General features: G+C 39.0%; 3 protein-coding genes across 4 annotated transcripts; all 3 read right to left on the bottom strand.

Moving 5' to 3' along the window:
- Positions 1 to 198: 198 nt before the first annotated feature.
- Positions 199 to 7725, bottom strand: top6bl (TOP6B like initiator of meiotic double strand breaks). Of its 2 annotated transcripts, none has more exons than XM_086023703.1 (14): positions 7403 to 7725; positions 7123 to 7219; positions 6508 to 6561; positions 6316 to 6428; positions 6139 to 6222; positions 5999 to 6054; positions 4634 to 4705; positions 4122 to 4317; positions 3598 to 3721; positions 1141 to 1299; positions 946 to 1067; positions 750 to 860; positions 583 to 681; positions 199 to 494 (listed from the first exon to the last, which is right to left on the bottom strand). In XM_086023703.1, the coding sequence occupies exons 1-14, from the start codon at positions 7472 to 7474 to the stop codon at positions 447 to 449; spliced, it is 1407 nt and encodes a 468-aa protein (XP_085879829.1). In that variant the 5' UTR covers positions 7475 to 7725; the 3' UTR covers positions 199 to 446. The 2 variants fall into 2 exon arrangements, with proteins under 2 accessions (XP_085879829.1, XP_085879830.1); XM_086023704.1 differs by having other exon boundaries at positions 6316 to 6398.
- Positions 7726 to 7862: 137 nt separating this feature from the next.
- On the bottom strand, positions 7863 to 9733 carry tstd1 (thiosulfate sulfurtransferase like domain containing 1). Its single transcript, XM_086023706.1, has 4 exons — positions 9605 to 9733; positions 8493 to 8621; positions 8206 to 8368; positions 7863 to 8040 (listed from the first exon to the last, which is right to left on the bottom strand). The coding sequence occupies exons 1-4, from the start codon at positions 9615 to 9617 to the stop codon at positions 7986 to 7988; spliced, it is 360 nt and encodes a 119-aa protein (XP_085879832.1). The 5' UTR covers positions 9618 to 9733; the 3' UTR covers positions 7863 to 7985.
- Positions 9734 to 10093: 360 nt separating this feature from the next.
- On the bottom strand, positions 10094 to 12542 carry LOC147151916 (LRRN4 C-terminal-like protein). The gene is made up of 2 exons (XM_086023705.1): positions 12438 to 12542; positions 10094 to 11154 (listed from the first exon to the last, which is right to left on the bottom strand). Exon 2 carries the CDS (start codon positions 11150 to 11152, stop codon positions 10367 to 10369), a length of 786 nt encoding a protein of 261 aa, XP_085879831.1. The 5' UTR covers positions 11153 to 11154; positions 12438 to 12542; the 3' UTR covers positions 10094 to 10366.
- Positions 12543 to 13999: the final 1457 nt, after the last annotated feature.

The following is a 13999-nucleotide window of genomic DNA, read 5'->3' as shown; positions in this document are numbered from 1 at the left end:
TGAACAAATATGTAATTTAAATACAAGTGGCATTGATTTATCTTACATGATGCCTTTGGAGAGATATGGCACACATCACAGCATGTTGGTTGGAAATCAATGAGTGTTCGCCATCTGGGTCGGTTATGTACACATTTGGTTTCATTTGCAGTTGCAAAGTCATAAACTAAGGTTATTGGTGAAAAATGAGAATGTTGATGAACTTTAGGTCCATGAGCCAGTAAAGAGTTTATTCAGGCCAAGTTCATCTCTAATGTGCATACACACTACGAGAATGTGGACAATTCACTATTGATTGTCAATATACTTTCCACAGTCAATACTTCATTTAGAGGGCTTTTTACTTTACATGGATTTCAAGTTTGAAACATCTCAAGCTAGAAACAAAAGGTTTAACACATTTTAGTTCAATTACATTACAACCATGAGCAAAGACAAAGCCAGGATTAGATTTCCGCTATGGTCTCATCAGCACTTTCCAGATGTTCTTCTACCTGTCAAGTAAACAAACATCACAATTATAGCACATACCATAGTTGATCACATGAATTTTGACACAAACTGAACAAGCCTCATGGGTACCTGAGCAGAGTAGCACCCTTTCCTGGGGACACATCTCCATGACATCACCCTCAGCAAGGCATCACGGAGATTGGCCGCCAGCTCATGAGTATTGCTCACCTGCGCGCATGTGAAACGATTGCAGTCATCTGGAAAAGAACAGCAGCTGCCAGGCATGAAAATGTCACCTGCATGCGACTCAGGCAGGCTTTTCTGAAGTTCAGGTTGGTGCTGCAGCTCACAATACTGATGGATGCGCTGAGAATAACCTCAGCAGCCCCAAGCAGCTTCTCTTGGTCCTTTCCACCCACACACACATACACTTTTACTATACACACTCTGACAGTTGTGTGTGTGTGTGTGTACATCTAAGTCTTTCCTTGCCTTCTGTCTACGATCTTGAGCCTTCAGTGTGTTACTTAACTCCGTGTGCAGAACTCCTGTAACTGCCTGCCTGTTGTTGTTCAGAATGTCCTCCAGGTGGCGCTCAACCAGGGCATCAGTGACTAAAATGACACGACAGTGACTCCTCAAACTCAATTTCTCCTCTCTTTTGGGTTTTCTCCATCAGTATCTCACCCATGAAGTCCGAGAGCTGTGAAGCAAACGGGTCAGTGTGCTGCAGGGTGACGAAGATCAAGAGTTTCTGTTTTACGGGGTGCAAATGTAACCTTTTCTCAGGTCCCTGGCAGGTTTCATGCTCCAAAGTGTACACAATGCTGCCTTCATGTGAAGGATCTGCAGAGAAAGATTTAAGAAAAGACTTATTTAACACACAGAACATTTGCTGAAGTACCGCTGCCAAGAGCATTGTTTAAGTGTATTTTGTGGAGTGTGTTACAGTACTTTTATATTATGCTAATAGGTGCTTCTCAAGCATCTTTTCTGCAGTGTATTTGTACCGAAAGATTAAAAATGAGTGCATCAGTTATTCTTGAATCAGGCCAAGATCTAATGCTTACATCTGTGTCACTGTAATTTATGATTATTTAATGTAAAGTACTCCTAACGGATGAAGACTGCAGTGAAAGATTCTTTTAAGTCGGAACCAGTGCTACTCAGATTAGCGCTGAAATAAATGAATCAGACAAAGATACGTTTTCAGTGGCGAGCCGTACATTTGGTACAAAAATGCAATTAATTGTAAAAGCATGCAACCATGCCACAATTATCATCTGGAACAGTTAAGAATAAGTATGTCTAATAACACGACAAAATATGACTTGCTGGCCCTGATTGCTAGTCAAAGTCCTAAGTCATATGACCAAGTGACATGACAGGCGATTTAACAAAATGGCCATATTATGATGCGTAGTCAAATGTCTTGAGAAAGTGTAATCATATGAAATGGTGGCTCAAGTTTATGACATCTGAGCAGCTTGATTTAAGCTTGCGGCAAAAGCAAAACAAACATTTATAACAAAAATAAATATATAACAATATTGTGCAAGCGTACCCAGATGTGAACATATCCGAAAACCAACTTTACAAATGAGTTTATTACGTTGGGAAATATGAATCATATCATTTTATGAAACACGATATTTAGCAGATGCGCCAGTGGCAAGTGCTGTATGTTGGATAACACCAAGAAACTGAGGACAAAGTAAAACATAAGCTGCAGTCTTTCTCAAACCTGGAAGTAATTTTACGCAACAAAAGAGGCACCGTGAGCTTGTTAAAATAATTTGGAACAGATCTTTTGTTCCGCAAAAAGGAAAAACAGGCCACTGCAAAGAGAGTCGACTACGTATTCTTTCCACTTTGTTCCTGCTAAATACAAAGCAGAGTGAATGAATCTCAGCCATTTTGTCTCTTTTTGTGCCCTTTACTGACTCAAATGAGACAGAATTGCCTTTCACTGTTGTCACATACATGTAATATATTCTTCCCAATGTGGGAGCTATTATTCTGTTAAATTTGATTTAGTTGGATTAAAGTGGAAGTCAACCCAAAATTATTTCTTTTCCAGAATATGTTCTACTAGTCTAAACACGGCATTTTGATTAATATTGCGTTTGTGGAATATGAGGAATCCAACCGGTCTTGGCTAGCTCAGGGGGCGGCTACTTAAGTCAATTCAAGCCAGTTTTGTGTTCACACTCACTCTTTGGTAAACATAAGGGTCTTAACTAGGGTTCGGCATCGTTTGAATTTGGATGATTCCGGTTCTTTGATTCGATTTGGGTTCCTAACTATTCTCAACAAAAAAACAAAAAAAAATCATGAACTTTTTACTATTTGTGAACTTTACCATGGATTACTCAAAGGGCTGTTTTTAACTAGTACATTTATTTTAATAAATGTTTTTGTATCATATAGTACTGTATAATTTTTCACAAGAGCTTTATTTTTGAGAAGTTAAAGACAATACAATAATGCAGATGTTACTGAAAGCATGCCACTGAACACCAATTGATTGGCTAACGTCGTCTTGCTTTAGAAAGAAAATATATATGACAAACACAACGCTGCATTTTAACGGTAAGCAAGGAAGGTTTATCTAATCTAAGCAGTCTATGTAACCATATGATGTATCTGTATGTACAGTATTTATGTATATGCTGCAACTACGTATGATCTAAGCTAAATATTAGCTAGATATGTGCATTTGTGTGTTGAACTTGTTGGCTCAATGTTGCAATGAGACGTAGTTAGCCAATTCTGACTTTGGGTCATGAGCCGCATCGCGTCAGTTCTATGGCTAGGCGTTGGCCGAATGAGCCGGCCGGGCAGCTTCCGCGGCAGGAGGCCGAGGCGCACTTTTTTTTTTTCTTTTAAATCGGTTCTACTTCATTCGTAGCTCTTCCGCGCGGCTAACTAGGAATCGAAACTTAGCACCGACATTCTAAAATCTGACCGGTTCCACTCGATTCCGGGTTTTCGGTGCCCAACCCTAGTCTTAACACTGCTTAGCTCAGACACCATGTTTCAAAAGTCATCCCTTTAACATTTAGCTATGTTGTGGAAATGACACACAACGCATCTTGATGCATTCATCTGTGTGTGTTGTTCCTTGTAAAAGTTGCCGTCAACCTGTGTGGGAGGGGCAGCGAAGGATTCGTTGTCCCAATTCCTGGCAGTCCAGATGTGCTGGGATGTTTCGGAAGAAGGCAAAGGGGACTGTCATGGGAATATTAGAAGGGGTGTAAACCAACACCTTACCACAAGTTAAGGAAACCAATGTGTGCTCTGTGTCGGTTTATGTGAGTTGTATGTTACCAGTCAGATGGTCGGTGTTAGCTCATATGTAAACACTTGGGTTATAGAACTGAAGAGCTAGGAGACAACAGAAATTGTAAAAAGTTGTTGTTAGTCTGCTTCGTGACTGCAGACGAGGTGGCCACAAGCGAGGCACTGAACCTCATGGCCCAAGCTCAAGCGGTACAGCAATGCTTACATGCGCCTTCAATCTGCCTGCATGTGTGTGTGTGAGATCTGGTTCTCTGTGTGGCGGGCAACAAAAAACATATGACAGAGAGTAAGTCGAATTTCCCCTTGAGGTATCCTCATCAGTATGATAGATACACAATATAAACATAAACCGAATGAAAGGATACTTCCACGTGCGTCAGAAGGGTTTCCAGATTGGGGTATTGCAGCACACAAGGTGACAACAGGGTCACAAGCTGCATGCTGAGCTCGCCGTACAGGCCGCTGTCCATGGTCTCAGGTGGGATGCTGAGAGGCAAGATGCTGCCCAGGACAGGGTGGCCTCCGGGACACCAGCTTCCTTTCTTCACCACCTTGTTGGCGCTTCAAACCCAAAGAGATTGAAAGAGAGGTTTAACAAACATTCATTGGCTTTAGTTCAAGAGAGCACAATATTATCAGTCTCCTACATCGTTTGATAAGTTAGTAGTTTGCTACCCAATAATAGAGCTTCAGCAAAATTTCTGGCAAACCATTAAAGTGGAAAAAAAAATCTATCAATTATGACGAAGTGCAGTTATACACCACTGCAAACTCTAACCACAACAAAAAATACAGTATATTGTTGAAAAGATATCTTTCTGAGTGTTAATCAAAACAGAGTATTATTTGCAAAGGCACTGGATTGTCAGTTACTAACAAGGAACTACAGGTGACATCCAACATCAGTGACGGTTTCATTGCCAGGGTAAGTCTCCTTGTGAAGCTCGCTCTGCAACATCAACAACATTATATCATGTTAACAAGATGTTTTTAGTCATCACTCAAATGCAAAATACATTTAGCTGGTGTCTGGTACGTGGCCTTTGCATTCATTGTGGTAAAGTTCAAAATGTGTTGAAACCTTAATCAAAATTAAACCAATGCAATGAAGACAGCTAGATCAAATGTTGAAGAAAGCAATGGGGCATAAAATATAAAGTTCATTTTAATGAAATACATTTTTTTAAATTTATTGATTGATTATGTGACACTGAAATGATTATGCATATATTTTGTACAATTGTATTTATTTAGGGATATTTAGTTAGTATTAGGCCTAGACGATGTGTCTTTTGAGCACCGCGATTGCGATGTGCGCATACGCGATAATCACATAGTAGGACGTGCGATGTTTTAACTTTTAACTTTTTTTTTCTTAGAACACGCAAACTTTTGTTTTGCTTCAAAAAAGCAGCAAGCTACTCTGTGCTCTTACACAGCCTGTCTCGCTCACCCCCTCCTTCCTGCCAATCTGTCACCGGCCCCTCCCCCTGCCCCTCCACTCTGCTGTCTGCTCTTAAATCACTAACAGGCGAGGAGACGACAGCGGCCAAAGCGGCAGTGGATTTAGTGACCAAAGGAAAGTCAACATCCAAAATATGAAAGTATTTCGGCTATAAAAAGGAAGATTCAGAACAACAAAATATCCTTTGCCAACAGTGCCTCACCGTTGTTGCAGCAATCGCCGTCACAAGCCCCTGTCGGAGCAGTTCAAACTAAGAAGTGGGAACTGAGGTGAAACTTCATCTACTCGAAAAACAATTACAGACCCCTTCGCCAGCATAACTCCTTATGATAAGAAGTCCAAACAGTACCGACAAATCACAGATGCAATATGTTTTACAGACAGTTTTAGTTATTGTTATATTTTTGTGAACAACTCAGGGGACTAATGCACCTGCCCTTTAAGTTTTAATATTTTTGTTCTAATTTATTTACAACTTTTCGGCAGTTTCACAAAGGTTCTTTTTTATCTTAATGTTATATTTTTGTAAACAACTCGACGCTAGTACACCTGGTTTTTAATTTTTTTAATATTTTATAGTTTAGTTTAAAGGTGTTTATAACTCTGCTGCTGCTTTAGAGGTTTTTTATTTTCTTCTATTTTTTGAAATGACTCAAGGGCTTTTTTCCAACATTGAAAACTAGTATAGTTTTCATTAATTTCACTGTGACAAAACCTATATATAACATTCTATTTGGAGTGCACAGAGACAGTACATACCAGTAAATTGATACAAACCTAAATTCTTGCTGAATGGTCTGCTGTGGGACTTTGCATCGAAGGTGCACTCTTATCTGTGAAAAGAGAAATAACATTTTCTCGTTCTACTTGAGTACAAAAATTTGGAAATATGTCTTTGCAGAATAATGCATACCTACCGCTGCATTGGCCAGACTAAATACGCTTAGGAAAGCTTTGATACGGCCAGAACACTCTGGACTGAAGCACCTTAAATCCTTGACCTGTAAAGCGTTAAGAGAGTAAAAAGTGTGTCCTAAACAGAAAAAAGTACACATTTGTACAAGATACTTGCAAAGAATTAGTGTTGCTTTTACCTGAAAGGAAAGAGCTAATTTCAGGGAGCCATGCACATCAGTGAATGCGCACAGATCTTCTGGGTCAGGCTGAGGGATAGGTCCTGCGCAGGGAAACTTCAACTGTATGAGGACTAATCCAACAGGGGAAAAAATTCTGTCCCAAAGGTGACATGTCAGTATTTGATGAGCTCTGTGTGTGAGTGTACATACCATTTTGGAATGCTTCCGGTTGGATTCTTCCCCATTTGGAACCCGCAGCTGCAACTGCACCACATATAGGGAATGGATGTTTGCTTGTTTTTTTTAGACTTTGTTTAGGTTTCTTCTCTCAAGAACAGACATAAATGACTGCAGGCTACATGTTTTGTTGTTGTTTTTCAGTGAGGAAATGAAAAGTTAATGAGTCCCCAGAAACCTCTGTACTCATTGGACTCGTTTACCTTAAAATAGGTGAAACAACTAATGCCATTTAAAAGTTGATTTACAAATATGCAATATTGTACCGTACTGCATTTGTTTATGAATTCTTCATCCTCCCTTGGGGAAAACTGAGACCTTAGGCACAGTGTATTCCATTTCCCTTCCTACTGTGCATTTTCAGTGACTGGAACAACAAGTAACTAGCAAACCAAAACAGCTGATAGTTTTTTTTATTTTATTTTATTCGTGAAACTGAATAATTGAGTAAGCTTTATGTGTTACACATTTATTATAGCTTTGGAACCTGACAAGTATTGTCTCGATGGCAAAGTGCATGAGCTAATTCTGTTAGCTGTAGCTCAAAAAGTATCTAAAATAGAAAAACAATTCAATATAATAACTTACCTGTACAGTTTGTGGCTCCCGGTTCAGCCCAGAGAAGGACCAAAAGTCCCCCTTGACAGTGACCGTTCTTTCCCAAAAGTTTAAAGAGCCGTAGCGCCTAAGGGTCAAGGAGAAATACTGTATAACCAGTATAACATTATGCTACATGTTGCGATGCTCATTAGCGTTAGAATGTGCATATTGTCTTCACTACGAAAGGCAGCTCTCCACAAAACCAGTGGAAATGAACAATTATGTTTTGAATAACGTGGTTCTGGTTTTGAAAAAACACATTAGTTACCTCTTTTATTTGCGCCAGCATCTTGAGTATAGTTGTGTCAGACATCAACAGGTGCGATGAATAAACCATCATTTGATGTTACTCCCTCTAGTAGTATCGTTTGTATTATATCTTTCTAACTGCATCTGTATGGTTTTATCTTCATGTTTTATACCAATACTAGACTTCCTCAGGCTGCATTTATTTCAAAATTGGACTCAAGTACTGTGTACCATTTAAATGTTATTGTAATTTAGCAACATTATTGGAAGATGAATTTAGAAAATAAATCGTGAATGTCCACTAAATACAGATAAAAAAAAACAACCATGAAATATTTATTCAATGTATACTAATAAGTGAGCAATAAGAGAAAAACTACAAACTATGCTGTCCCTGTCTTTTTCCGGTGTGTTATTCTTAATTTTAGAATGTTTAGAATTATATTAGGAGTTGACAGTGATGACCAAATACAACTTGGTAAATACCACATGTGACTTCTTTAATGAAAACATGGAGTGTCAATGAAAATAAAACAGGATACTAAAGTAAAACACCAAAATATATGGTCCAATTCGGCCACCAAATTCTCCTTCAATAAAAGTCACTGCTCTGCTTTCTCAGACCACTCCTTGTATCCTCCGGCCAAATTACGTGCACTGAAAAAACAAGAACATACAGTACAAACAGTGCTTACTCCATGAGTAACAAATGCATCAGTACATGCCAAGCAACAAGAGTAAATAGAATATGTCTACAGCCAAAGCCCATATGACTGTGCTGAACTTCACCAAGCACTTTATGAGCTGAAATAATTGTCTTACTTCGAGTAACCAAGTTGTCTTGCTTTGATTGTGGCTGCTGCCCCTCGTTTTCCCAGAAGGCAGTGAAAGACCAACTCTGAGGAGTCCAACGGTGGCTTGGTGACTCCATATTTTGCCTTGAAAGCTTCTGGTTCCAAACCAAAGGCCTCTTCTACTGTCTCAACTGAGTTATTGAAGTGAAAGGAAATGGAAATATTTCATAAGAAAGACAAGACACTTTGAATGACAGCATTCCGTACTAGGCTAAGTAGCATACAATACAAGTAAATTATGGAGTCGGAGCTGACCTGGAATATGAACAGATCCAGGTATACGTCCCTGTTTCACTTCCTCGTGAGTACGGACATCAACAAGAAGTAGGTTTTGGCCTTTTTGCAAAAGTGCTTTCAGATCATCACATGGTATATCCATCGTGGCTGTAAAGCACAAAGACATACAATCTATATTGAATGCTACAAGTAAATGTCAGCATTTGCTTTTTGGCCAGACTTCAAATGACAGGACACAATTAAAGCGTGTGAAGCATTTCTTGTATAACTTAAGTACAAATACGATTCCGCACCTAAATACAAACATGGAGAATTAAAGTTTCATAATTGGGCCTACACCAATCTGCACACTACACGTGGACCAAAGTTAGCAACAGTATTTACAGTCAAATTGGCAGATAATATTCACAAAAATTATTTTGTGCCTTTAGATATTGTAAAGTCCTTACAATAGCTACAGGTATGTACTGTAGTACACTACAGTACTTATTGATTAAAAGTGCAGGCATCCTCTCTCATTTACAATACCTGTGAAAGAAAAAAAATAAATACTGTAGTGCGGTAGAAAAGTGTTTTTTGTATGAATGTATATGTGTGTGTGTGTGTGTGTATGTATGTATGTATGCATGTATGTATGTATGTATGCAGACAATCAGACAGACAGACAGACAGACATGTCATTCATCCCCTGAGGAAGTAGGCTGTCATTATCGTGTATTTTGTTATAGGCATGATTCCAGTGTTCCCGTTTAATACATTTTTGTGTTGTGTTTTGTTTCATTTTGCGTTGATGCAACGTGCAAGTGCTAGGACGTTGCTGCCTTCAAATTTCCGGGTTTGATCTGACTTGCTGCTTGTGTGCTTTGCTAAGTCACTGCTTGTCCTTCGAGTAACATATGAATAAACATCATGTTTCTATAAGGATGTCTTAATTTACCACAGCTCTGATCGCGCATTTTAACGGCTTTAGATTTTTATTTATTTATATGTTTTCCAAATTAAATACAATCCACGCTCTACCTAATTGTGACTAAAGTGAAAGTAAAATGGTGAAAAAAAAGAAAGTTTCACGACGTTATTACAAATGGCCCGAAAAATGTAGGACTAAAATTACGGTTGATAGGACTCACCTGCATCTGCCATTCTCGTCGGGAGAATCGTCTCGCAGGGAACTTCCGTATACTGTGCTGATGACTCAAAGACAGGTACTGTGTCCTATTCCTCCTTGTCCTGTGCGCTGTATTCCGACAGGAGGTGGTATTTATTTTACTTTCAACCAATAAAATCAACGGCGTAGTGTGCTTTGGTACAGTAACTCAATACAATAAATACTGCAACAAAGTCATAAAATGTTATAGTAGTATAAAATATGATTTTAGTTTAAAAAGGGCATGATTATTATATGTACTATATTGTTTAGTATATTGTCATGGGAATCCTTCACAATTTCCGAGGCTTAATACAGACTTAAAAAAAAAAAAAAAAAAACACCACATAAAGGTATTACGTTCTGAAACAATGTTTATCTCTCTTATTAATTTATCTACTTGAATTTGATTTCACACAAAATAAAGACAAAGCTGGGAAAAGGAAAACATAAAAAACGAAACGCAAATTACTCAGTTTTTCTCCACACAGGATTATTTTATTACCAAAGGTTCAGCCATTATCACAAAAATATTAACAAAAACTGTACTAGAAAGCTACGTAAGTTAATGCCAGCAAAAACAGGTAGTTCTAGCCCTGAAATGTATCGTATTGAAAACAAAACAAACAAACAACAACAACAAAACCTGATCATTTACTTTATATATTTACACATTTCCTGATATGGTAAATAACCCCCTCTTGGATTTTGGATTTAAAATCCTACTATAATTGTCCAGTCTGGATCACAATGTCCCTTCTGTGCTGTATGATGGGTTTCCGAGTCCGTCAGCTGAGTCTCTCTTTGCGTTTCGCTTCTTATAACACCTCCACAAAATCACCCCTGAGATGAGAAGCAACAGAAGAATTCCTCCTCCGATAATACCTGCCAACACTTCATAGTCTGATGAAGAGGGGGGGTCATATCGCATGCAGGAAAACTCTGTGGGCATACTGTGTCCTGCTTTGTTAACCGCCTCCACACACACCTTGGTTCCAACTTCCAAAGGCCCCACCAAGCCTTGTCGAGAAGCTTCCCCGAACTCTACAGCTTTTCCCTCTTTTCCTTCCACCACCACTCTGTATTTAGTCACCACAGAGGTTGGAGCACACCACTTGACCTCAATTTTCCCTCTATTATCCCCTTTATGGATTGGCATCATTGCTTGTAAGCGTGGTGGATGAGGAGGCTGGTCAAACCTACTGATACCAGGGCAGAGGCAACCAGTCTCTGCCAACAGCTTGGCACAGGGCACCTGATTCTCCAAGCAGGGGTTAAATTTGCAGGGCTCCCGTTGTAGGAACTGCGTCCTTGTGGTGGCGAGTACTTCTGGAGGACGTTTGCTGGTGGAGTCACCCTCTTCATCATAATTGTCATCGTAATCTGCGCCTAGACCAGTAATAAATGTGAAACGTGGACGAGTGATGGGAGGAGGACTAGAAGCAGCATCACTGATGAGGTGGGAGTAAAGGAGAGGCCAGGCGGTGAGAAAAAGGAGAAGCACAGTTGGGTTTCCACGTAGTGATGTCATGTCTGTCGAGAAACATTACAAGGGTGATTACAATAACGATACAATAACAATAACCAATGCTGACCAATACAAACATCTGCCATCATCACGTCTGTGAAATCATTAGCCTAATAGTCTAAGTTATAATTACCTGGGTCATTTTACCTTTCTGTCACAATAGAAAAACAAAAAAAACCAATGTGCTTGCTGATAATTGAGGCAACTGGACTACTTGTTTGCTCAATTTGTTGTGCTTTTTCTTTGTTTTCTGAAAGTGTTCAAATATGACTAAGGCAGTTTGGTTGTTTGGAAAAATATATATAGTTAGCAGCTGCAATGTTTGCTACACTTGCAAATGAGACTCATCTGTCATAGGATAACTAAAATGGCACTTAACAGAGCGCAGACCTTAGCAAAGGACAAACAACCCAGTAGTGAATTTTCACAAAGGTGAAAGTGTTTTTTCAACAGACAAAGAAAGCAAGCAAACTAACTAACTAACTAACTAACTGACTGACTGACTGACTGACTGGCTGACTGACAGACTAACTATTACTGTAATTATTTTTTGTATTGGAGTTACATTAGACAATGCAGGTGTACCTGTTGAAAAGTGTCTTTTGAAAATGATGCAAAGAGAAAGAGAATACACATAATTGAGAATAATGTCTCAAACACAATTGGAACAATATAGTACAACTAACTAACTAACTAACTAATTAACTAACTAACTAACTAACTAACTAACTGACTAACTAACTAACTACATTTTTGTATCGCATTAGACACATTACACAGTGTATTAGATATCCGCCTGCACGGTCTAAAGTGCAGGTGTACTTAATGTAAATTGTCTAGTTTGAAAATGATGTTTCTAATGAGAAAGAGAAAGAAAACAAACATAATTAAGGATATTGCCTCAAACACAGTAGGAACAATAAAAAATATCATCTTTTTCTTTTATGTTTAAATTGTGTTGGCAACAACACAACGATTCCTCAGTATGTACATCGGTGTTTTACCAAAATTTGAAATGTGGAAAAATGTTGTACTACAAAATGTACATCAGGAGAAATATTCCTGAGCTTCAAAAAGACAATATAGGCCTACTACTGGAGTCTCACCAAATGAGTGCGCTGACAAGCTCAATGGTTTCCGTGGGAACTTAACGGTAATCCAAGTGTAACAAAAACTGTTCCAGATGATTGGTTTCTTCGAATGCCAACATAGATTACTCAGTCGCCAAGAATAAACCATTGCATTGCTTTGTACTTCAGACACAGAAAAGGACATTGGTTTACAGTACCTGTTTGGGGATGAAGAATATTTCAAGTGTCTTCTCAGTTGTTCCTTGTGTGTGAGCTTGCTGTGTTGTGTTCTCACTGAGAGTTTCTAAAAACTTTCCTCCTCCTTTTCCACCTCCTCCTCCTCCTCCTCCTCAACATCCCCTCTTTTTCTCCCCTTGGTGCCTCTCCCTCCCCCCGTCTATATTTCACATGCTGTCTCTGCTCATTCCTTCCTTTTTTTTTCTCGACCATGCCGCCTTTCTCAACAGTGCTTCAAGATATAATAACACTTTTATATGTCATTAGTGGAATTATATGAACATGTGTTTTCAGGATTGGGGTGTGCAGTGTTACCATCAGCTTGTGTAGCGCTCAGCATACTAATTGGTTTGCTGCATGAAGGAGGCTATTACTTGTTGTGCATGTTGTATTTTCACAGCCGTTGTTCATTATTTAAGATAAAAGCTGTGTTAAAAACTTCCGGCAAGCTATGCAGGTGTTCTAGTGACTACAGGGCATTAAGGTCAGCGTCACTGTGTGCTTTTGAGAGTAGGGGGTGAGGAATGTATGCATGTTTATTTCCAATAGTCCCCATCCAGCTCTTGAAGCCTCTATTGTGACTGAAGCGGAACGATGAATGCTAACCCCTTTGTGGGCCGGTAAAGCTGGCAAAGGTTGCAAGATCCTAAAGTCTTATTCATGAAAGAGAGTGAAAAAAAACTATTGTATACCCTCTCTCCAGCAAATTCCTTGATTTCCATCATTGTTTTCCTTCAAATAAATGATTTTAAATGCTCACCGTCATGTAAAAACAAACAACATCGGAATGAGATCGTGTGAATGTGAACTTTCATGCCTTAATGTAATCATCGTTCAGGGAAGCCTATTTCATAGCAACTAATGAAGTAGTAATATATTCTTAAAAAGATTAAACAACTCTTTGAAGAGTTCAGCCAAATAAGACTATAGTATATGGACTTGAAGAGTCGCTCTGTTTGCACATTACACATGACACCAAAAAATGTGGTGTTTAGAAGTCTACACAGTTGTGTGCATGCATGTGTGAATATAATGGCCAGATGTACCGGATAAGAGAGAATTTGTGTCAAATGTCAACTAAAACCACAACGACTGAGCATGAACAGATGGAAAACATTTTTGGTGAGGCGAATCATACAAAATGGATTTACAAACAAGCATTCAATTTAGGATTAGTCCCAAGATGTGTTTTGTATTTCATGCTTCACACAGCAGCTCATTCAGAGCATTGCTTATGATTGCAGAGTGTTGCTTATGATTCATTGAAGGTGTGGGAGTGAAGAAGTCACATATTCTTTATTCTTTGTTGCTTAGGGCGAAAGGTCACAGTTTGACAATTTGGAGCCAACCTTTTTTTATGAAAACGTAGAAGAGTCTCTTTATACACACATTTCTGTATGTCTTCAGGTAGTGTTGGCTCCATGACAACAATCTCCTCCAGCGCCCATGCGCCATCCTGTCCAGAAATGCGGGCGCTGATAAGTTCCACAAACCTGTAACTGGATAGTACACATTGCTGTGGGTTATCAGACTTTGACTCATT

The sequence above is a fragment of the Filicampus tigris genome, chromosome 2 (assembly GCF_054856515.1).
Source record: "Filicampus tigris isolate MCC_2025a chromosome 2, RoL_Ftig_1.0, whole genome shotgun sequence".
Classification (NCBI taxonomy): Eukaryota; Metazoa; Chordata; class Actinopteri; order Syngnathiformes; family Syngnathidae; genus Filicampus; species Filicampus tigris.
This window is presented reverse-complemented; position numbering and strand designations above follow the sequence as displayed.